Raw genomic sequence first — 25,706 nt, forward strand, 5'->3', positions numbered from 1 at the left:
GGAAAAGTGTAAGAAATAAGAATTAAAACCAATTTGCAAATGAGGTGTCACAGGTATTGAATTACCTGCAACTTATTCTTTTCTTAAACTTATAAATTTCTCATGCATATTCAGTAACTCATTAGGGATGGCTGGATTTGATCCACTTTCCTCCTTTTCACTTCTATCTCTCAGCCATCACCTTCAATCGCCCATTACTTTAATTACAGAACTTGCAGCTGATAGCTCCACTGATTATAGCCAGCAAATAGCGTGTAGACTTGTTGTCTCACCACCTGTGACGTCAGGAAGTCTATAAAAGCTTGCGCTGCCCCTAAATCTTGGTCCTTTTACCATCTGACCCGCACATGTACGATGTGCCCTCTCTAGCCCTTCTGGCACAAGTGTGACTACTCTTTTATAAATTCTATAACTTTCCAAATTCTCTAATACAATCTTTTCGGCCCTTCAAATATTTCTTATTCTTTGCTCTCCCACAATCTCAGTGCGCATATGAAGGTTATTTAGACGTTTCAGTCCGTCTAAAATCATAGTCATACCCTTCATCGCGGCATGAGGATCGAACATTTTGGCAATGACAACAATTCGATTTGGTTATAACACGTTTAGTGTAAGTTGAGCGTGTTCCTTTTCTGCCGCGTGAGTCTTTTTCAGAATGACAGATTCAGTTATTGGCTTTAGAGTACTCTGATCTAACTATTGATACTCTCCCTATGCAGATTATAGAAATTAAATAGATACCCTGTTATTTTGTTAGAGTGCAACAACTAACAATACGGAGAAAGATGAATTTCTGATTTAACAATTTAATTGTTAAAAAATTGTCCGACATGTTTTAAATGTACATTTTTCGCAATAGGAAAGCTAATTGAACCACTTGGGTTTATTGTAAAATCTACATCGAAACATGTCGGACACTTTTTTAATTACAAAATTATTGGTGAATCAGCAGTTTCATTTTTTCCGTGAAGTTCCTGCAGAAGCCATGAACCCCATGCCTGCAGAAGTGAGATAAGGGAAAGTGCCTTCAATTTTTAAGAATGCAACACGCACGCCAACGGGGTGTAATATCTATTCATATTAAGAGGTTTTAAATTATGTATTGTTTATCGTCAATAAGGTTATTCATAAAATGCAAAATTTAGAAATTAGATAATAAGAGCATGATAGTCACCTTGTGAAAGAACGTTCCATTGTAAAATACGAATCCTTTCATCATCCGAGTTCTTATCTGAAACAGTTAAAAGAGATCCGATCAGTATATACAAGGAAATAAGTGGACGTCCAGTTTCGTTGCAATGTACTCATCGCCGTATACCTAAATATGCTTTCATCGCACTTCCTTCCTATTATCAGCTCATTAACGGCGTTTTATCGTGGAACATTTAAACAGTAAATTGTGCTTTTATTCGCATGAGGAGCAATTTTGTGTATATATAAAGAAAAAACCCCGAAAGTCTTTATTTTTTCAGAAACGATCTTCAAATAAAGTGCTAAGACTAGAGAAACGCTGATTCCCAAAAGGAATTTGTAACATCTCTTGTCACGTTTGCTTGGACTTGTGAGTTTTTTGGAAGGATAAAACTTCAACTCGTCACCTTCCGGGCAAAATATCACAAACGCCATGCGACGTTCCGAAATTTCCGCCGCTATTTTATTTTTTTACAAAGAAATGGTTCAACGAAGCTGCCCAAAAATTCCACTGAACTTTCTCTGTGCTGCCGATAAAATTCAGTGAAATTTCCAAGCACTTTCAATTAACAATTTCTCTATGAAAAAATAAAATGGCGGCGGAAATTTTGAAACGTCGCATGGCGTTTGTGATACTGTGGCCGGAATGTGACGAACTCTTCCTCTCTCTCTTGACGCGCTCAGTATGAAACTTGGTGCAAATATTGTAAAAGTTAATCTACCTTTGTCTTCCAGGTTGCCGTTCATGTTATGGACAGGGGTGAACTTGCGCCTGACCAGCCGGGGAGACCCTTCCAATTTCTGTTCACAGTGATCGATCAATTCCTCTCGACTCATCTTTTCCGGCAGATCCACGTCGTTGTCTTGTGTGTCTTCGTTCAGGATCTTCGGAGCCGAGGAGAAACTCCCCATTCTGCAACAAAGAAATTATCAAACTCGTAAGAAACTTCAATTGCCCCGAAAGCTCATGAGAAGCGTCAGAACATAATCAAGAGCAAGAATGTTTTACAATTTTAATGCTTCAAAAATAAAACAAAAATGTATTTATAATTCATGTCTAACGTACGCCTAATAGCAAAGCAGCATTCCAATTTCCTCTTTGAAAAAAAGGTAATCATGAGATGCGTTGCTTTACAAGTGTATGTAATATTTTGTTTTCATGCTTTCCTGAAGTTTTTTCTGAGATCAAAAATGTTTTAAAAAAGACTCACGTGCACGTTGAATTGATATAGTTGCAAATAACTTAGTTGCGAATAATTTAGTTCGCAACTAAATTAATTTGACGTGCACTTGAGTCTTTTTTGAAATTTTTGATCATCTTCTTGTGCGGTCTCCGGGGCGAAAAAGTTTTTCGATTTTTCGTTACATTTTCTTTTATCTGAGATGTTACGAGTGCGGTAGAGTTATTGCAGATACCCACTATAAAAATTCCTCATTTTTACCTCCACAAAAAAAAAAAAAAAAAAAAAAAAAAAAAAAAAAAATCGGGGAAAATACTAAACAGAGCAAAATATTAGATCGGGCTTTAACGGAACTTCCAAAAGGATGTGAACGTGCAAGGTTTGGAAGCATCGTAGGGCTTCGGAGTTGTTCCCTTTATTTCTTCTATTCTCCTCGCAATAATGCATGAAATAGATTTAAATACTATGCCTAGGAAAAGAAGGAAAAAACACACTAAGCGCTCACACGCGACATTTTCTAATGCTAAATGCAAAACGGTTATATTCCACGACTACTCAGACAGGTAAAGCGTGAGACACAAAGTTGGCTGAGTGTCGATGCAACCTTCTTTTTCCGGGACAAACCTTAAATTTCCGGGCTGATTATTCACGATCGCTCTTATAAATATGCTGACAACCGATCGTGACATCCATGTTAATTTTGTGCACGGTGAAAATTTGGTGCACGGCCTTGCGGATTCGTGAATTTACACGCTTTGCCTGTTTGGTTCAAAAGCCTTTTGAAAGTTTGTGGCTACACCGCGATGCGCTACGCTAACAAGTCCAAAATCATTGTTGTCAAGTTGTGAACGTCAAATGAGAAATAAATTGAACCAACTTCCAATCATTTTTCTCTCGTAAAAGGGACAACCAGAAACAAATGGACGAGTGTTAACGAATCCCCGAGAAAAATCTATGGCTATATAAACCGATTAGTGGTTCATATGGAACACCACTAGTAGTCGTAAATGAACTAATGATTCTCGGTTTGTAAACCATAGACCCTAAAGTTAGTTCACCAATTTCCTCATTACTCTTGAACAACCACCCGTTTCAACCAATCAGGTTTGCCACAGAACTTCGGAAATGAAATTCCCTGACAATTCGCTGATTTCACTGACACTTTTTGTGAAATCTCTTGAAAATTGAAGATATGGCCGGTGGTTAAAAAGACATAATTAAAAATAGTTTTCGGTCAAAATGTGTTGTTCGAAACTCCACATCCATTCTAGAAAGCAAATAAAGGTGATTTAAAAAAATTGTCCTGGCATTTTCGTCATTTTTCCTGACATTTCCCGGTTTTTGCTGACTTTTTACAATCCCTTGACACTTCCCGGTTTTCCCGGTATTTCCTTACTCTGGCAACCCTGAACCGATAGGATTGCTCCTTTTTTCAATCGTCTTTTTTTGCCTATATTGCTTTATCTAGAGTATACCTGTATAGCGAGAGTATGGACTGATCGTTTCAAGGAGGGCTTAGGGCCCAAAAGTGCAGCCATCCTTCTAACCAACTTCTAACACACAAAATTTTACTGCCAGTCTGCAGATTCCAATTCTAACCAAGACTGTCAAGAATGTACATAAATAGCGTTCTTCCACAAAAATGAGTAAATTTATGCAAAAGCTAAGTCAAATACATGCTTTATAAACGACGGTGCGTGACAATTGAATTAGTTAATCGCTGTGGATAATTGATATTTATAGGTTGGCTGCATTTCTGGGCCCTAACTTTATTCGCAGCGGCATCGGTGAAGGAGCTTCACATCTGTCCATACTCTCGATATAGAGGTACTCTAGCTTTATCTATCAAATTCAATTTCAATTATGAGCCTTTTGGTGAAGAAAAGGCTCCGAAGCGGAGTGAAGTGCATTTCGTATTGCACTCGAGGATTTTGATGGATGTGTTCCCACACCGTAGGAACACTCAACTCAAGTCCGATGCGTTTATTTTGTAAAGGAATGGTGGAAAAATGAAATATTATTGGCAAAGAAGAGGCATCGTTGTGGGTTGCTCGGCAAAGCGAAGGTCAAGTAACTCACACTTATTCCTCCTTCCGGCTCGACTTGCGACTACCGCGCCGTTTCGCGCCACGCCACGCCACGCCACCGACCCGCGACACGCCGCGCTGCGCCGGGTCATTTCGAATCCGCTGCGCGCACAACGGATAGCGGTGTAGCCCCTCCTTCCCTCTCAAGTTGGATCTGACGCAAATTTTTCCGTCGAAAGCTAACAAAAAATGCCGTCTAACTGACAATTTTGGCTAAAATGAGTTACTTCTTTTCGATACAAATTGAAATTTTTTCAAAAACCGATTATACTGAAATGACTTACTTATATTCTTTACTCACGATGACCATTGCGGGTGGGCCGCCCATCTTCAGGTGACTGAAACGGGTGCGGAACCCGTACCCGAAAAAGATTTTTGAAAAAATTTCAATTTGTATCGAAAAAAGTGTTCATGGTGCTGATAAAGTCTTAGAAAAATTGTGCAGTATGTTACAACATAGTAAAATGAGTTAGTGACTTTGCCGCATTCTACAATATAAAATACGCAAGTTGATGATTTTAAAGCGGTGGGGTAAAATCGCGTGTCTTTTGTTTATAAAAACCCTATTTTTTGGTCCTAAAAGAGGGACAATCGGTCGATTTCAATACAGAGAAGCATGGTGGAAACATTTTTCGCTATTTTGAACCCTCCTTTAGATTGTGATAACATTTTCCTAGGTACATAAAAATTTGTTGATAGGACTCAACGTCTATGAACTGGTCAGATTTTGCCAGAGGCAGCGCAACTGCATTTCACCCCTGTTTAACTTCTTTACGGAGCAATAAACTTATTCACCTTTCTCTATGCTCTCTATGAACCATAGGTTAAAATGAGGATCATGAGGAATGTATCAAAAAAAGTTCCCCGGTTGTTTAGTTCCAAAAGCTCTCATTTCCCAGAATAAGCTCCAAATTTTGGAACGTGTGAAATTTCCTTGACTTTTTCCCGGAACTTGTGAAAATCCCCAAAGATTCTAGATCTTTTGCATTTTTCGGAAATTCCTCGGGAACTTTAAAAACAATTTAAAAAGAATCCCGGGACTTTTGACGGTAATCGAATGGTAGCAATTGAAACCAAAAAATTCCAAATTCCAGAACTTTTGATGGTCATGCAATGGGACCACTGCTAGTTTCCTATTTAAAAAATAAAATACGAGAGAAAATTAGGCAACTTCTGATGTAGTTAGGTTGATTTTGGTTAAATTTTTCCTACCTCATCACCGAAATTGAACGTTAGTCACTCGACCGTACCCTTCATGCGAGACCGAAGACCTTTACCCCTCCTCCCCCCTAATCTCCCAAAATTACGATATTTTCCATTCGTGCAAAGCTCGCTGCCAAGGGTGACGAGTTAAACAGTGCGTTGAAAATTAAAGATGGACGTACGGCCTTACAAAGGTGACCATTGTCCGATGGACGGCGAGGAGTACACTTCACAATGAGCCTCGAAACTCGTAAGGGTTCATGCTTACTGCGGCCCTTGCCGCGTACCGTGAAGAGTGTCTGCCTGCATAATGAGCGGTGCAGAATAGGGACCTCGACCTTCCGATTGGTGGAGGGAGAGAGGGGGGTGTTGACGGAAAGTCAGGACTTTTGACAGGGAAAGCGGTGGCTTCAGTCGCGGTTCCACGAGTAGTTCGCGACGCCAAGTCGGCAGCGCGACGAAATTCGATTAATTTAAACCTGATTCCTGTCATTCACAAGGAGACTATATAGCCAAATCAGGAGCTACGGACAACGAAACCATTTCACCTGCGGGCTGATTATTGAAATCGATAAGACAAAGCGGTAGACAAAATGACAACACTGGAAAGAGAGTGTCTTGGATACACAGTCCAGAATCTTAAAAATTTGAAAAGAAAAAATTCTTTTGATATAATCGAATTTTTCAAATCGAGATCGGACTAAGCCTCTTCATTTGATCGGATTTAGTTCATTCAATCAAAAGTGAGGCGTTGGCTGCAGAAAGGGAGTTTTTGGTTGTATTGGGTGAATTTGAAACGGTCAGCTTTTAGCATTGTGAAATGATCAAAGAAATTTCAGTAAAATATTTAACAAATTCCATGCATTAGCTTTAATTATAGTGGATGAAACGTTAAGTGAGAAACGGAGACACCGCAACCAAGAAATGCACTTTCCAGCGTTTCAAATCTGATTGCATCAAGAGTATTTTAGCTTTTCAACTTTTTTAAGAGTCAAGACTCAGAGACCAAGAGACTTTTTTCTGGCGAAATGAAGGGTAGAGTAAACCTGAGGTGGAAGCGGGTGATTGCAATGGACAAAGGAAGTAAGTGATAGACTAATTAATGGGAACCTACGAAAGACCTTACTGTTAGTTCATAATTTTTCCCCTCAGTCTATGTCAATCACTCGTTTCAACAAGTAGGATCGCTCAATTTTCCCAATATCTTCTTTATCTATCGTTTTGTCCATCGATTTCAATAATCAGCCGGTCGTGAGGTTGACTGCAGGTGCGGTGGACTTTCTGTCGGGCGCTACTCATAAAACCGTAGCTTTTTGTATCGATTTCCGATACCCGGAAACATATTCCGATTTGCCAAAGTTCCGACGAAAAATTCCAGCGAAAAATTCAGAAATACGCCCGGATTTAGTTCCAAAGATCGTCAAATTTGATCGAAAAGTCTCTAAATTTGATCAAATAAATGGTCAAACTGGTGAAAACCCCTAAATTTCGAGGAAATGCCGAAAACAGCTGAAAATTCCGGGGATTCAGAAGATTCCGGGAAAAGTTCCAATTATTTGAAAAGTTTCGGATTCCGGAATTAATTCTGGGAAATGGCAGCACCGATCGATTCGGCGATCGAGTCGGAAGTCGGGCGTTGGCGCCCCGTGCAAGGTGTAACCGTCTCGGAGTGCAATTTAAGCCACGATCACACAGATGGAGCGCGACACGAAACTGGCCGCGCGACAGACGCAAAATGCGCGACGGATTCGATTATTTTAGTCTTTCAAAGACGTAGAAATGCTAATCACCCCATCAGTGGCAAGAGAAAGGTTAAAAGCCATTACAATTGCGCCCTGTCGTGATGTTGGCATCGCGCAGCCAACCTCCAGTGGCGTGGCGTGAATAATCGATTATCGATATCTCGCCATTTGAAACTATGGTAAAGAATCGATTACTAAGGTGTTCGCTGCGAACACCCTGATAATCGATCTTTTTCCATAGGTTTAAATGGCATAACAATCGATACATCGCAATTCACGCCACGCCACTGCCAACCTCGCGTCACGCTCTGCCCGTGTAAGCACAGCTTTAGCCGGCCTGGAATCCCGGCACACTTTTTCGTCCCGATTCCCTAGATCAGAGCATGCGATTTTGGCGCCTGCACACTATAACTGCTAACTGCAATCGAAAAGAGCAGTAAATAAAAAATTGGACTCACAGATGAAAAAAAGGTGCTTGGCTCAAGCGTGATGATTCTTATGAATTTGCCTCCAATAATTTGTTTTATCTTGATTGAAGATGAATTTTTCTTGATACAAGAAAAATAATACTCGGGATAAGCAAAAAAGTAGTATAAATGAAGCTGCAAAATTCTTGATTTAAGAAGAAATACTTTTTAGCGGCAACTTTAAGATTCTTTTTTTTTCAGTGATGAGGAAGGACTATTTGAGGTTCAATTCGTAAACAACTTGTGCGTGCAGCTTGATTTCCTTCGAAAATATGTGGGTTTACAGTTGAGCCCGAAATAGTAGTTCCTGATGGCAAAATGTAATTCAATTGAGTCGCGGGTAATGGATACCTCCAATGGAGAATTTGCACGCAATTTTTTTATTGCTTCATCTGAAAGTGCCTAATGAGCTGAGTTCGCAATATTTTTCATAATTTTTTTCTGACATGGGAAATTGGAGAAAAATTGATTTAAAAGTGAGAAAATGTGCCGCCTTGTGACGTCATCTGGCGGCATTTCCCATTTAAACGCATGTATTTTAGCAGAATCGGTTATTTTGTCATATCTCCTCTAATAATTGCTCAATTTATGAATCAAGGGTATCTTCGTGTTCAGTTCACTCAGAGGATTCCACTTAAACAGGAAATTCATCAAATTTCAGACCCTTGCAAATTCTCCATTGTTCGAGTGGAAAAGTGCATTTTTGGCCATCGATCGATGCATCGATGCATTTTCCAATCCACGTGAGCCCGTTGTATTCTCTACATAAAATGGCCCGAGGATTCTGATGTAACATCTATTTCCCATTGTATGTAAAAAGACCCACATGAGGATGTAAAAAGACCCACATGAGGGTCTATACATCTCATTGTAAATACTTTAACATGTATTTTACTGAATAAAAAAAAAAAAAAAAAAAAAAAAAAAAAAAATTTCCCATTGCCCTCTGCCCACACGTGCAGGGGAATTATCTGAATGTATTTTGTAGAATGTGTGACGCGAGTTATTGACACATGTTATCGGGTGCATCATTTGACCTCCTTCTGCGTGCCTATGGGACGGCCGGCCGGCCTGTGCTCTCTCTACTGACCCGAGAATAAGGAAGTGGTTTTAGAGAGAGGAGCAGATTATAAGTAGAGTTTTAATTCCGAATCTTATCACTTGTTCTTACACTTTTCTTCCTTTCGGTGAGAAATACAATGGAGATCCAGTTCATTAGCATAAGCAGTCGCACGTTTATAAACGTTTAACCTTGATTTATTGTTGGATTTGCGCGATGGTGAATTTTCCATCTTGCGTCAAAATTTCGCATTAATCTGTCGACTATTATTTTTTAAAAATTCTCAAAATCGTAACCGTTATTTGGACATATTTCTGTCAAACAGGACTATGTGCATTAAGACATGAGCCCTGAGACCCATAATAACATATGTATGCAAAACAGGGCTCATGTCATTATGCACATAGTTCCGTTTGGCAGAAATACGTCCAATTCCAACCGTTCAATCTATTCAACAGATTCAAAACTGTTTTTTGAACTCTTAAATCCGACATCTCTTCCGTATCATCGTATTTTTAACTTGAATTCACGAGGACAGCAATTCATTTCATAAATTGCTCCAAAAGAAATATAGAGCTTTATTGTAGGTGGAAGTTTGTAGATGACGAATTCAAGACAAGAATAGTGAATGAACACATATAATCAAAGGAGGCCACAGAAAAATGCATTTATTATATTGTTCATTGCTATTATTGCTGATATTGGAAATTTTTTCATAAAGGAAATGTTTACATGAAATTTCACACTCATATTTCGCACTCATTTCACGGACTGTAATCAGGGTGACATCTTTTTAACGGGTTTTAGAGTTTCCGTTTTGCAAGATTCACTGAGGAGAATAATTCAATACCGCATCACTGCATAATTTTACGAGTTGGCTGAAGAGCGATTGCGGTCCTACGTTAGCAAATGGGCGGTAATTATGATAAGTATGTATGAGAATAATTCATGCACTACCATGGCGTTAAAATTTGTTATTCTATGTCAAAACTCCATGACTTTTTTCTGACTTCCCCTGACGTTTTGGGAAAATACCCTTGGCGCTAAAAATCCTTGAATTTTCTCTGGTTTCTTACGAAGAAACTAGGAAAATGTTAATTTCAAAACAACGATGCAATTTTGAAGCACCGCGATTGTACGTATGAAGTTGAAACTTGTAAATGACCCGTATAGAGACATGTGCGCCAAAACGGTGCTAATTCTAACTTTTGCAACTTATAATGTCAATATCACAATATTTTGCTGCGAGGAGAAGTCAGTGAAAGTTCCTAAACGTTCCACTGAGGAGGTCAGTGAAAACACGAAGATTAGAATTGAGGTATTTCGCCTTTTGAATATCGCACTGAGCCAAAATGATCGATACGATACCACTAATTCAACTCCTGAGCCGCTCAAATTGTATCCACCGAGTTGAAGGCGACTTTAATTTCTCGTTCCCGTTTTTAGTTACTCAGATGTGAGCACGAGAGCGAGGAAACATTCTGACTTTTGCACCTTATCTCAATGTGAATATCAAAGTATTTTTCCGTGGAGAAAATCCAGTAAAGATTACCTCGATGCATCGAGACAAAAATCACCAAAAAAGTTCGATTAATATGCGAAGAGAAGCAGAAAGTAGATGATGATTGATTAACAGTTGATGATGATTGTCTCCTGTTGATTCTGGAACTCTCCACTTTGTCTATTCTTTTTGGCCACAAAATCAAAAGTCGTACCATAATCAACACAAAATTTGAATTATTTCGGTTCTTTTTCTCGTATCAACCGAAAGTGACACAAGACCATCTATATTTTTACGCAATTTAGGAAATGTTCCTTATGCTCTCCTTTCATCACTCGGCGTTGTTCTAACGAAATAATTGTGCAAGAATCATCCTACATATTTTCTTTCTTTCTTTTTTTTCGTCCATTTCGTTCAAAGGCTTGCTTAAGCTGAAATTCTGTGAAAACTAGGTATTGAGGAATCGGTGCATCACCATCATTCGATATAATATCGATTTAATTCATAGGTTAATTAGATTATTAATAAAAAAATCACAACAACATACTTGTGTGGTTGCGGTGGAAGCCACAGAGCCATGGTTGCCATGTTGACCATCTGCAAATTGAAATTTTCCTGAACAAAAGGAGCCCGTACACACTCCATTTTCAAAGAATTTAATTTAAGTATCGATCGGGAAAAAAACGTCTAGTATAACTTGCTAATGAGCGACACGTCGTGAGATGACACAAATGATTCCTCTTCAACCGCCTAAACCACTGTTAAGCACTTTTAAGTATCGCGGTACGAGTTTCAGCGTGTTTCGTTTGCAGAGAAGCTTGCGAGATCAAAAGAGTTAACTTCACTGTGTTCAGATTGAGACTAAGGCTTTCTCACCGGAGCTTTCGATTAAAAATCCAACCCATGATGACCTCACTGACCCACGCCGTGAGTCTAAGAAAAAAGTAAATAGAGCCTCAGATAAGAGACGGATCGGAAAACAGGTCCACGCTGGGCCTAAATCCTGATAAGTACCCAGAGTTTGACTCTTGATTGGCGATTAGAGTTTTTTCAAGGTCCGCTTATCACCCCCACCCACCCATAAAATACACAAAAAAAACCCATCGCGAAGGCGGAGATTTGCTCTGGGTCAAAGTTCCTCGCAGAAAGCTTATCAATTCATATCAAAGCTTTAATAGAGTATCAACTGGACTGGCTTGCTGTAAGTCAAAGTTGAAAAGTCAGCAATAATCGTGTATTGTATTTCGGAGTTGCTGAGAGAAAAAAATTACGTTGGTGATGACATGAAGCAAAGCTCAAAAAATACGAGACTTCTGATATAAACAAATATTGTATAGAATACAGATTTGATAACGAAAAAAGGAATTGTAACATAATTCGCATAATGTAGTGAATTTGCTGGTTTCAAAATCGACGATGTCTTCGCAAGAAAACCCCTGCCCCCTTTCCCATGAAATGTTGCTGAGTAGAAGCACATCAGAAAATGTGATACATTATTCAGATTTGTCGAATAATAACGAGATTCCAAGAAAAGAGTGTTGGGAAGCGAGCAATCTCGGTCATTACCATAGAAGTCATACAAATTCGAATAAAATTGGCACAGCTGCATGGAACGAGGGCGCATTTTCCTCGTGTGTATAAATAAATTTCAGCAGAAAGTAACAAAAGACCCTGCAGTGTTGCTGATCGTATGAGCTAAATTGTGCAAATCTTCATGGCCGAAAAATCAATAGAACATGCAAAACCACGAAACTTCCAGAATCCGTTTTTTTCTTTACTGAAAATTTCCCCTGATACTCAACTGTCTATACTTTTGAACTTGTTAGCTAAGTAGAGAAATTTCTGTAGAATTTTCTATATATATTATCAGTCCTTTGGTATACTCGTCTGCTGAAAAAATTACAGGGACACCATGCCCATCCGTCTCGGTTAACGCATTTTTCGATTCTTTCGGCGCAAATAAATGAAAGTCCTTCTTTCTGTGAAAAGAGTTTCTTTTATTTTTCTCACTTCCTTTACAAAATCGTTTAAAAAACTTCCCTCAGCGTATCACAGATGGCTGTCAATATTCAAACAATTCCAAGGAAAAAGGTCAATGCGCCTGCATTTTGAATCATATGCAATTTCAGCTGCACAGGAGTTGAAATAGTTGTATCATGCAGTTCGTTCCTCCGATGGCGAAACAGCGATGAAAATATGTTATTAAAGCTGAGATGAACTTAACAACACCTTTAATATTTTATCTCTTCGAGTGTTTCGATTATCAGAGCATAATTGCGCAATTTTAATGTTCATTCAGTTTTATAATGACATCGGAGGTTCATGACGTTTTTGAGGATAAAAATCGTCAAGGAGCTGACGCAAATTGAAAAGCTTGTTTTTTTGTCTAGAATATTTTATCATCTATAACGCCAATTGCGGCGAGTCCAGATGAATGAAAAACATTTAAATGACATCATATATGTATGTAGAATGGTCTAGGAAACATGTTTAAAAATATAGATAACTGCATGCAGTGAGAAAATTATAGTTTATGATAAGGGGTTGGCCTTGGAACCTCAGACAGTGTGTCTGGGAGTTCATGGGCGTAACATCTCTATTGATGTTAGTATCTATTAGGACTATTTATTGCTATTAGGAACTACAGGGATGCTATGCAGAATTAAAAATAGCCTGAAACATAAACCGAAAAACGAAGACAGCGGACTTTTCTTCAGAGTTATACCTACAGAAAACAAAATTGTGGCTTTAAACCTGAATGATCTATACAAAAGGAGGAAAAATAACCCTAGTAAAAATTGGCAGTAGAATGTGTGTTCCAAAATATATAGACCTAAAGCCGGCTGTAAGATTTCCAATAGCTTCTATAGCCGGCTGTACACTTTCTTATAGCCTTTTATAGCCGATGGCAATTAAGGAACAGCCAGACGATAAAGTTTATGTACTAAATACGGATACTAGGACTTAGTTAGTTTTTGGACTACCGCTCTCTTTTTGTGCCGTAGTATCTTGATTTATTTTGCGAGGAAAGCTCCGTACTTTTGAAGGATGCATGTCATTCTTAATATGTTGGAGCGCCTTCAATTTATTATAATACCGTGCAATACCTCTGGTGTAAAATAGTTGCTTCAGACGCCGTGGCACGCTGCAGCGCGGCGGGCGAGCAGAGAGCGCGAAACGCGCATTGCGTGAAGTATCCCTGTTAGGTTTGTAGGCACCAGTGCGTCGTCGCGCAATGCGTGGAGTATCTCTGTTAGGTTTGTAGGCGCCAATGCGTTGCCGCTCCACTTTGTGTTAGGCTCTAATATTTAATCTCGCGGAGTCAGCGTTTTTCAACTCATGATTTTGAAATGTTTGCACACTCTGTATGGACCATCTCATTTTAATTGATGAAAAAAAAAAAATATGTTACATACATAGCAAAGCACGCTACGCTACTGATGGAATAAATTGATAAAAATTGCGTCCTTTCAGGGAAGAATAAAACAATATCTGTATTTGAAAGGCAAGAAAGAATTACCTCTTGAGAGAGACGGCCAATGTGAGAATAAACCAGAGGACATTGATAACTGCATTCTTCATTAAGTGTCTCCATCCGCTCAAAGAGAACACCTGACTTAACAGGCCACGCGGCATGGCTCTGCTGTGATTGGCGCTCATTAGATTGAATTCTGACTTTCGGTCTTGAATTCGGATTTATCCACCCGAACTCAACGAACATCAACAAATTCGAGTTTTTCTGTCGCGATGTAATTTTTTAAAATCGAATTTTTCACGGCATATCACCTCCGAGATTTGTGATCACCATTATGGTCATCACTGGAAATGAGAAAATTGTTTGTCAATCTCGCATTTCACGTTGTAACTGCACTTGTGCAAAACCCGCTCATCATACGAACTTGCGCGTTATTGCCACTAATTGATTCCATGTTTCAAAACTTTGTTCAAATTTTCGATACTTGAGAGAAAATGTGCGGACTATGAATGGTCCTCGATAAATTTTAATCAATAAAAACTACATTTCTGACCTATATCACGACATAATTTTTTTATCTACTCCAGTGTTATTGTTGTTTGAAAGTTTACGACCATATGCACTAATTTGCATTAATTGCGTTATTTACCAGGTGAATCAAAATTTAATTGATGAATTTAACTGAATTAGTCCTTCCTAAAGAATAAATCACACAGGAGGGTCCGATTCGAATATTTACCGTTAGTTTTTCGATTTGAGCCTTTCTATGTTGGGGAAAAGGGGTAGAGAAACTACGCTACAGTTAGACCTCCAAATGATCGACAAATGAAAGACAGCTGAGATTACGTCATTTCTTCGTTCCCTTGCAAAAAAACCTAACTTAATTTCAAGGTTGCCAAATGTCCCGTAAAAAAGTATACCTCCACCGGGATTATCTTGGGCATTTTTATTTGAAAATTGCACTGATTTTACCTCTGATCTTATGCAAAAATTAGACGAAATTTCGACTCAATTCGCGCAGGTTCATTCTTGTGAAAAATGTAATAGTTTGCGACAAAGTTGCAACCTTGGAATGGTGTTATGTTCCTTATTCGTCAGGGGAACAAAAATTCCTGATGTCCCTTATCAGTTCCTCACTGAGAGAATCTTGGGAATTTTTAATTGAAAATTGCACTGATTTCACCTCTGATCTCATGCCAAAATTAAACAAATTATAGACGCGAATTGCACAGGTTCAATTTTGTGAAACATGTATAGGTAAATGTTTGCGACTATTTTGCAACCTTGGAATGGTGCTACGATCCTTATTAGTCCGGGAAAAACGATTCCTGGTGTCCGTTATCAGTTTCTCACTGGGAGAATTTTGGAAATGTGGAATTGAAAATTGCACTGATTTCATCTCTGATCTCATGCCAAAATTAAACATATCATAGACGCGAATTGCACAGGTTCATTTTCGTGAAAAATGTAAATATTCGCGACAATTTTGCAACCTTGGAATGTAGTTACGTTCCTTGTTTGTCCGAGAAACAACGATTCCCGGCGTCGAGTAGCAGTTCTTCACCGAGACTTCAGCGGTTCGTCGGGGGAAATAAGTGACGGCTCGAAAAATGTGCAAGGCATGGCGGGAGTGAAGAAATGCGGAGGCGATTATCGAGCCGATATTTTCCGGGGAAAAAACGCACTCTGTTTTCCGTCCGCGGCGCGGGTCATCACTTCCGCACACCGACTTCGACTGACGATGACGCCTCGGGGATCGGACCGAGCCGCGACAGACACAAACACAAACGATGATGGCATTCAATTTCATTCGCGCCATGTGCTCTTATGCAATGCGACTACTTTCACCGCAAGCGCCAGCCACGGCGTCGCGCCGCGCCGCCGCACAGTGGGGCCCTCTATGGACAAATATAAAAACTTCACAACTCGACATCTGAACATTATTTTTTGGAGTTTGTTATCTTAGAGATATTTCACTCGCAATGATGGTTCATTTTCCAATTTTTCCCTTGAAATTACTTCGAATTTGAGTAGAAAGTGGGCGGGAAATGGGTCGAAAATCGCTGCATGATTTATAACAAACACACGGGAAAAAGACGTCAACTTCAAATGAAGTTGTCTTGCTTGAAACGCAAAATGCTCTGGGTGGTATAAGGTCCAGTTACACGATCAAATTGGGCCTCTCATTGGTCGCATCCTCACCTCAGGTCTTTTTCCACCAATCAGAGCTTCAGTTTGATGGCTCAATTTGATCGTGTAACTGAACCTTAACCTCTTAATCACCAGATATCCAACCTCGATCCTACCAAAAAAATTTTACGCCATTTTGCGACTATCGGAAATATTTGAAGTTAAAGTTTGGGTATTCCACGTTGCTTTTACATTGTTAACACAGGGCTAATTCGAGGTTGCCAACTTCACACGAACAATTCTCGAAAATTACGCGAAAAATCCTGAGATATAACATTTTCTTATTCCTACAGTGTTTTACTTTGATAGGGCCAAAGAGTTTTCCTGCGTTGGTGCTACTTTCTTCATGATTTAAAGTTAAGTGTCTTTTACCGATATTGGTCCGCATCGTCCATAAGGGTGCCGCACTGTGCGTCGACTCTGCGACCCTCACTTTACCGCGGCATGAAATCCCAGTTATTTGTGTCTCTGTCACTCTGTCTCTGCAGCGCTCGTTCCATCTCACTTTTCCTACATTCTCATGCCTAACTCTAGTAGCGCAATGGACCAGTGTATGTACAGTGTACGAATTTTAACATTCTGATCAACCGAAGACCAGTTATTTTCGTTCTGCGAATCGTGTTCCTCAGAAATTCTGGTTAACCCTAGTCCTCCCAACCCGGACCTGGAAAACCTGGGAGCTAATTCAATCCTCCGTTATTTCGTGCGATTTTAACTTGATGACCCTCCCTTCATAAAAATCTCTACAAATATGTCACAAAATGCATTTTTTTGCAATTTGAAAAAGAAAACCAAAATCGAGTCACAGGAGTGATTTATACATGCCCATCCCAAAAAATATTCTTCTCCATTGGTTACAATTTTGTTAAATTAAAGTTTTTTCATCCGTCATATGATATATTTTACTGCATTTACTTCCAGACCATCCATTTTTCAAAACATTAGATTAATAATGCAATTCGGATACAGGCCTGGCAGGCCCGGTTTGAGAATTTTCGTAGAAAAAAACGGTTGGGAGGACTATGGTTACGAAACGTGTATCAGAATGCTTAAATTCGTACCTCCTCTTAACTAGTTCATTACACTTTGATACATTGTTAAAATATGTCTAAGAGAATAACATTTTCAGAGACTGTTTTTTTATAGATGGGGTGGAAACTAAAAGAGCTTAAAAACTATTTTGAAACGATAAAGGAGACAATTTATTGTTCCATACGTCGGACAAAAACGTGAAAAGACGTTACGCTTTTGAAGCAGTTCAAACCTATATTAATGCCTCCCCCCTCCCACCTCTAGCTGCCGGACAGAACTTCGAACTAGCTGGAGGGGAAGGATAGGGATGGGTTCTAGAGTAAAAGGGAGAGAAAGAAGAATCCCTTTGAATGAAAGAAGAATGACTGAAGGAACTTTAATTACCTCTGTGCCAAACGTCGCACATACCGCGTAATGTAATGCCTCATGGCCATCAGTCATGAAATCGTAACCTCTTGCTTTCCTATGAAATTTTACTGAGTTTCATGAGTTAGGATAGTTTTCCCTATGCTATCATCCTGAATGTTTGTGATTAATTTCAATTTTTTGGCACTACCTACACACATTCATTCATTCACTTATTTAATTCTTCATTAAAATCACTATTGAGTATGCATTTCTTTTGAAAATAGCTCAAACGACTTAAGGAACCAAAAAACACGCGGTTCATACACGAAATATCAGGATTTTTCGCTATGGTGAGGTGTTGAGTATGGTCAAGACCGATGCGCCGATATATATCCGTTTACTTATCGGGTTCTTCGACCACTATCACTGTTTCGCGGGAATTTCTCCCGGTTCGGACCGGTTTTCTTATTCTTTTCTCGCGATTTGAGCGACGAACATGTAGGTCAAGCACGAACTTTGATCGTTTTGTCACGCTAAGCCATCGCGTCGAAGCTCGAAGCACGGTGAAAACGGCGAGAACCGTTGCGTTGGTCGGCATAAACTCGAGCGCACAGCCAATGAATGGATACTGCCTTCTCTACTTCTCGGATCTGCCTCGTTTCGTTGAGGTGAAAGGTGCGCTAGGCGGGGGCGGGAGGCGCCGGCGGCGAGCGGCCGAGAGACGACAACATTGGAGCCATGCGCCGGCTTCTCTCACCGATGCTGCCAAACCGTATATTTCCTCGTGTATATTTCATTTTAAAAAAATATGGGGTAATTTTCGGTGAGGCGTTTACCGTTCTGCCAAGAGAAAGCCGAAGGGCAGAGGTTTTTTCTTTTTCTTTTTGTGTGTGTCGCACTAGGTGGTTTTAAAATTTCAAAAGAACACCCAGATCCGTAGAAACTTATTGCCTAACAACAAAACTGAACAAGAAAAATTCGGAAGAAATTTGGAAGAGCTTGAAATTTTGCGGCATTGACTTCGTTTCGCTGAGAATTAAAATTTCATTTTCCAAGAAATTTCATCAATAGCTCCTCCAGGAACTTCAAATTTGGCTCATGGTTTTTTTCTTTTTTTTAAACTTCAAAACTAATATCTCTCTGTTTCTGTGCATTTTATGTCTTACTAGGCCCATAAAAGAATTTTTAAAAAATGTAATAACATTTTCATGTGCAGATCATTTTGAAACTCTTTTAAGGTTGGCGTCTATGGAGAAAGCAATTTTCAAGCAGAATTCAAAACCTCGTATGCACCGTTGGATGTTGCTAAGATTGTGCTCGACTTATCACGCGGTAAAAACATCATATTTACCTTTGCTCTTTATTGACTTTTATTGGTAAATTTTCCCTAAAGTTTGGCCTTATTTTCAAGACAACAGTTGAGTTGTACTTTGCGACATGAGACTACTATTTTTGACTAATCCATAAAACATACATTTACTTACAGAAACTAATAGCACAAGTGTTGTTTCTAAAATTGGCCTGAAATAGTCCTTTCTAATTCCAATGAATTTCTTTAATTAATTAATTTCTTTTTCAATTAATTTCTGTCTAATTTTTTATACTCAGATTGCTTGATTTAATCTAAATAAGAAAGAAAGCAGCGCAACTTCTGATGGTGCTTGCCAAGTTTTGATTTCTACCATTCATTTGCTTTCGTGCTAGCTGAAAATGTCATCAAAATGTTCTAAGAGCCTCCAACAAGCTCCACAGTTCGAGATCGACCCACTTTAACTCGGGCGTAAATCGGAAAAAACTGACCCAATTTGACCGAGACTCGGCGCTCGTTTTAGATAAAAGTTAGCTCATTGTGGAAATGAAGACTGGGATCGCTCAATATTGAGAAAGTTTGAGCTTTGACCTTAGCACATGTTGAGTTTTCCCGCCTTGAGGTCGCCAGTTTCATTTTCCGTAACAGTTATATAAATTAACCAGACTCCAGTCGAGGGCTTGGAATGGAATCAATGTATTTGCATTCTTCATACAAGCACTTATGTAGCTCAAATGAGTATACCCCATCTTCCTCACGCGTCTCTAGTTCCTTTTAGTATAAACACGTGCAATTGGGGTTCGCTGCCGCGAGGAAAACACTTGAGAGAAAGTTATGAATCTGCGGGACGTGAAATTAAAGCGAACCCCTGAATACAACTATTCGTACTCGATGGCTGCCCGTATTGCATACGCAGGCAATTGAAGGCGCTCTCATTTTCTTTGCCCGTAATGGAGTATATTTTACAAACTTTACACCTAGTTCAACTATGAGAGCAACTATCTGGCAATTTAAGGTGCATATCTTGTTTCTAAAGTAAGTCCAAAAAAATAGTTGCCCCTTGTAAAATGTGGGTCAATTATTCATGCTGCGTGTTGTCTCTAGCCATAACCCAACATCCTTAGACATGGGTTATCTACCTCGAGCAATCCTTGAATGAAGGAGCCGTGGTGCCGAAAAACATACAAAGTATATCAGAGGCACGTTCTAAGAATATTTCCATATAAAAATGACAAAAAATATCCACCCAAAATAAGTTTCTATTGTCTAAAGTATGCAAAGTATACATAGCTACTCGAAATATACCTTTCCTGCATTTAATGGTTGAAATTGTTTAGAAAAACGATGAAATGCGAATGTCCGGAGTCAACGAGTTCCGCCTACCTCCTTTCGTAAAAGCCTATCGATAACTTTTCAGATTGACAACATTACAGCCCAATCGAGTCTATCGCAGAATTTTATTATATAGGAGCCCTGTTCAAACATAATGACAATGTATGTAACAATAAGTTGCGTTTCCTAGATAGTGCTTTCACTTGTTACATCATCAGTCATTCTTTTTCCCGGGAGAATGATTTGCTCACAATTAATTTCAATTATTACTTATGACAAAACGTGTTTCGACAAGGGTAAATAGTGATCTCTATAACTTTATTGATTGCTCAAAAGTATAATCTGACCAATGGATTTTCTTTTTTTCCATCGTGTAATCTTTTCATGCTTAAAACCATTGAATGTAAACGGTGACGAAAAGTCAACGAACTTTTATTTTAACTTCCTTTTGAAGTTGCCACAAACTCTCTTTGCGAGAAAAAGTATTATGATGTGTTTTGAGGCTCGTTCTCAAATATGGAAGAAAATAATGACTTGAATTTGCTTTCAAGAGGACTTCATATTGAATCAAGGAAAAATCGCTGGAATTGAGCAGATTTTTGCTTGATACCAGTGACCTCCTCATGATTTCAGTTTTTCTGAAGCTTATTTGCTTGCTTCCAAGGGACATTTTGTTCTTCACTGCGAATCCATGAATATTAATGCTTGAATCAGTCTCTTTTTCCTAGTGTATGGTTTTCTGTAGGATATCGTTACCTTCCAGCCAAAGTATCACAAGCGCCATGCGACGTTTCAAAATTTCCGTTGCCTTTTTTATAGAGAAATTGTTGGTTGAAACCGTCAGAAAATTTCACGGAATCTTATCGGCAGCGCATAGAAAATTAAGTATGAATTTTCGGACAGCCTCGTTGAACAATTTCTCAGTGAAAAAATAAAATGGCGGTGGAAATTTTTAAACGTCGCATGAAGCTTGTCATACTTTGGCCGTAAGGTGACGATATGTGGATTTACCTCTAAAATAAACTCTTGCGAGTAAAATGTTGACATTCGCGGAGTATAACTCACCGTTGTATAACGAGTTTCTTCAGTAATCTATCTTTCACAGGTGTCACGACAGCGGCGGCGACTTTGCCCAGCTTGAAAAAGTCCACTGAGGACATGGTGAAAATTTCTCTTGAGTGATATTACAAACACGGTAAGACGATAAGCGATAGATACAGATGATAGTATTCTGTCTGAATGCCTAGCCCCTGGGGGAGATGCAAAGGCGCATGCGCGAACAATTGCACTAAAAATTAGCGAGGCGCACGGTTTTCCACGGTCCTCAACGTGGTTCAACGTGGGGTTCCGAACAAAATCTTGAAACCGGAGGAATTTGACTTATTTCATGCGGATTTAAGTTTATCGAAAGGCTTCAAACAGAACAAATGTTTGTCTGTGAGAAAGGATAATTGAGTCTTTGAAGTCACTGATTGTATTACCATCGGCATTGAGGTACACTAATCACCACAGGACGCGAGACGTCGATGCAACTCTTCGCGGGGGCCGCGCACCCTTGAAAAGATTCGCGATCGAGTAAACTTGGAGCCGGCTTTTCGAAGCTTCAAAAGTCGAATTCCACGGCTCCGGGTTACGAGCTTACGACCCAAGATCCCGAGGCGAACTGCGCAGTTTCAGGCGGAATTTAGCCGAGAGCGTGGCTTACGCGGCGGCGGCGAGGAAACCCCGAAATCCAGCAACAACTGAACAGAGCAACAGAGACAGATTCCCGCATCCAGGCCGAGTCGAACGCAACGATGGCGATCCGCTTGCCAGTTGGTGGCGCAAAACCCGAGTCGCCGCCGAGGATTTCCCCGAGGAAGCGAGGATTTGACACTCTCCGAGCCGGGAAGGGAGAAGAATTACCGGCTCGCTCCGGGGCCCGGGCGGGGGGCGGCGCGGGGGCAGGCGGAAAAATAGAGGGGTCATTTTGCCCAAGTGCGGCAAAAACGAAAATAACCGCGAACAATAGCCCTAAATTGAAATGACTTATACTCCGCCAGCGCTGACGCGCGCCGGGCCGCGCGCTTGCCGTGTCGCGCCTCGCGCGCGCCGGCACACCCCCCCCCCCCCCCCCGGGTGCTCTTCGCTGCCTCGTCCGAACCCTCCGTGACGCATCTTTGCAGGAAACCCTTTCAGTGCAAACGAGACTGATGCTGTCGGAACGTCGGATGCGCCGGGGAACTCTGCCGTGATAGGGAAGAGAACGATCCATTTTAGGTTTGGTTAGAGTCCCTTTATACTGAGAGTCAAGACAACACCCCTCATGGAGTCACAAACGGGAATAAAGATTACACAAATTGAACGTTTTTCGTAATCTTTGATCGGCTCATTCTCAAATTCCTTTCTCCGTTCCTTATTTCATTCCGTTTGTTCCTTGTCGAACCCGAAATTCCTCGGTCCATTCCAGATTATGATCTTTGCAATTGGTGAAAATGTAATCTTTATTCCCGTTTGTGACACTGTGAAGGCCTAAAATCCGGTTAACCAATCAGAAATGGATTCGCATTGTCTTGACTCTCAGTATAAAGGGACTCTAGGTTTGGTAGAACCCTAAGTTGTTTCAGCTGGGAGGTGGGAAGGGCCATAGGGGAGTCTACTCTTCCATTGTATTTCAAATGTTACCGACTTGTTGAAAGTTACGGCTAATGTTAGGCAAAACTGGATTGTCTAAAGTTTCATCCCCTAATCAAACTTTGTCTCCTCCCGACAGCTCTTGCACCCCCACCCCCTTAACTTATTCAGCCGAAATGGTACCCTTAAGTTGTTACAACTTTCACCCTTGAAAAGAAAAAAAAAATTGCATTTTAAGATGAACCATGCCAAGAGAGAAGGGTGAAAGTGGTCTCATACTCTTTAATCACCATGTAATAATTTAAGTGATAAATAGTTTAGTATCGCAAATAAAATATTTCCTTCGTTCGTGATCAATATGTTTTCCGAAGGGACCGACATCAGTGCTTCAATGTGAAAAACAAAGTACGGTATCTTCGGAAAATGCATCGTACTGACGTCAGCACATTACACATATCCCCCACCTTTTTCATAGGGCTCGTGAAAAGTTCGAACTTCCAGCGCACGTTTCATGATGACGTCACTTTAAGCAGAAACTTTTTTCCGTCTTAGTCCCTATTCTCCTCTCTTCGCTCCTATTCTCAAAAAATGAAGTATAACAATTGCGGTCAAGGAGAGCAGATCAATCCAACAGCAATCAATTAGTGGCTATCAAACCGGCTTTGGACTTGACTATCTCACGTGAGAATATCGTCCACTAGTTTACGCAAAAATCTAGTCCCGGCGATAAAAACGTCATTAGGGAAATCGAAGCATAATAACAGTTCTGGGCGTTTTGTTCTCATCCGTTTTCCTCAAGTCTTTTAGTTTTCACGCTTGGCGATTGGAGTTAAAAGCAACGCCCTTGACGGTTTGATTAAAACGCAATTTTTCTGAACTTTTAGGGCTCGGGTTGCCATTTAAAGTGATGGATTATGAGAAAATGATCATTGATCATCATTCTTGGCTTTCCAGAGGCCGATTGATTCAATGACTCATGGCTGTCACTGCATCAAGATCATTCTGCATCGTTTCTTATGATTTAATAGCCGAAAATCTCAAGAATCTGTGGCGTTGGAGGAGCTAATCAAAGTTAAAGGTCAGGCAACAACTGCCTTTGTAGCCGCTATTTTTCACCGTTGTATAGTTGTCAGCAAAAGTCGCTTTTACATCAGTTAGCAGCGCTAAACGTTCAAGCTAAAACTCTCTTTATGCTCCCACGATTTATCAGCTGATTGCTCGATATGAAATGTTGAGGAAACCATTGGTTTTCATTCTGATTATGTATGTTTATTTTTATGAAAAAATTTCAAGATGTGTAAAAATGCAGGAGGCGGAACATTTCATGTACTCTGAGGTATACCATAACCTAACATCTATGATCTTATTCATCCTCAAACACGCGAGTAAGGACCGCATCTTCAAAACATTGACTACGTAATTCCACGACACAAATGCTTGAATAGTTGGATCGCATTTAGCAAACAGGAACCTAGCGCGATTACAGTGTTGTAAAAATGTCGCCTCTTGATAATTTAAAAGAAAATCTCACAGAATAGCAAGTGGTTCTGGCCTCCAACAAAAAAATTGGTAATTTTAAAGTTAAATAATTGTGTAAACTTTAATATTGTACATACATTAGGTAGGCATTTTAAAAGGAAAGGAGAGATTTACGATTTTGAAAACGCTGTAATCGCGCTGGTTTCATTTGGTAAATGCAATTAGTAGCAGGCTTTAATCAATCGTCATGGATCGTGGTGTCTATTATTCCATGCATTTCTACAAAATATAGAAAAAAGGTTCATAGAAGTGTTTTTTGGACACATTTTTGGAGCGGAATTAAGAGATATATGAACTGAATTTTGCAAAAGGAACCAAGAACAATACAATGTTGCTAAGAGTGTGCAATTTACATTCTTTGCCATAACATTCCTGAAACCGTTCATGAACTTTAAATTTACAAAGGTAGTATTGAAATTATAATTTATTTGGAGTAAAAATAAAACTTGTTTAGATGATCACTTTATAATGGCAAAGTAAAAACATATACACAATCTCTGCGATATTGGAATGTTCTTGGTTCATTTTTGCAAAATGGAATACATATGTAAGTAGCTGTTTCGGAGTGTTAAACCAACGAACTTAAATTTTTGGGGGTTCAGAAAAAGAACTGAAAGTTTGTACTTATGATAGACCTCTTTGTAGAATTTCAAAAAGGCTGCACTAAAAATTCCAAAAATTAAATTAAATATGATGAAAACATGCAATACGAACCGAACTCTTCGGTAAGCCTCTTCATCCACGGATAGGTATTGCATCGTCATGTTGAACTAATCCAAAAATAGTTATTCGGAGAGAGAAAAAGACAGATTTTCGCAAATAATTCGGTTTTTCTTTTAAATGACCGCTTGCAACACACTGAACGGAAAAGCCAACGCGCACTAATGATGGGTATAACTGTCGATAACGAAAACTTTCTGACTACCTCTTGAAAATTCAAGGGTCAAATATTGTCAATCTACTCCGTTTTCTGACAAAAACCACGCAAAAAAGTAATTACAGCACGTTGATAAACCAAAAATGCATTAATTATTTGATTTTCGGAACCACACCGCTAATACGCGAAAAGAGAAAAAAAGAATCCGGCAGACGAATCGTTAAATTAGTAAAGTCACGGAGAAATAATTTAAGTATGTTCTCGGATGCTGACTGCAAACACTGCGAATCGCGCGAAACTGGCTCAAAGTAAATATGTCGGTCACGAAGAGCGAAGTGTCGTGGCGTCTTAACGGAGTGAATTATTATTTGCAAACACAGAGAGTTTTTCGGTCCGAACGAAGTGAGAAAATGTCAAATTCTGCTATTTTAATCCGGTATAATTTTCGCCGAACTTCCAGCTCCGAAAACTATCCGTCCAATTAAATAACCTGTTCGAAATCCTGACGTCTTTTAGCTTTTATACGATAACACACCGACATAAAAAGCACTCACCGTTG

The 25,706-nt window shown here is 39.6% G+C and overlaps 1 protein-coding gene and 1 long non-coding RNA gene across 9 annotated transcripts in view; one reads left to right on the plus strand and one right to left on the minus strand.

The window, feature by feature from the left end:
• The window catches only part of cu (NADP/NADPH phosphatase nocturnin), a 59,871-nt gene that overhangs the window by 6,926 nt on the left and 27,239 nt on the right, over nucleotides 1–25,706 (minus strand). For 3 of the 8 annotated variants that reach the window (XM_019042847.2, XM_019042846.2, XM_072301737.1), the window contains exons 3-4: nucleotides 1,914–2,104; nucleotides 1,175–1,231 (exon numbers count right to left, since the gene is read on the minus strand). In XM_019042847.2, the coding sequence (XP_018898392.2) occupies nucleotides 1,175–1,231; nucleotides 1,914–2,104 (248 nt within the window). Of the gene's footprint in view, nucleotides 1–1,174; nucleotides 1,232–1,913; nucleotides 2,105–10,979; nucleotides 13,742–13,952; nucleotides 15,650–17,513; nucleotides 18,123–21,183; nucleotides 21,344–24,984; nucleotides 25,677–25,706 lie in introns of those variants that run through there. The other 5 variants (XM_072301738.1, XM_019042850.2, XM_019042851.2 and 2 more) reach the window with 5 other exon arrangements.
• On the plus strand, nucleotides 6–2,234 carry LOC140224870 (uncharacterized). The gene is made up of 2 exons (XR_011900081.1): nucleotides 6–610; nucleotides 1,927–2,234. It is a non-coding gene; the product is annotated as an uncharacterized lncRNA (long non-coding RNA).

This window comes from Bemisia tabaci, chromosome 6 (assembly GCF_918797505.1).
Source record: "Bemisia tabaci chromosome 6, PGI_BMITA_v3".
Taxonomy (NCBI): domain Eukaryota; kingdom Metazoa; phylum Arthropoda; class Insecta; order Hemiptera; family Aleyrodidae; genus Bemisia; species Bemisia tabaci.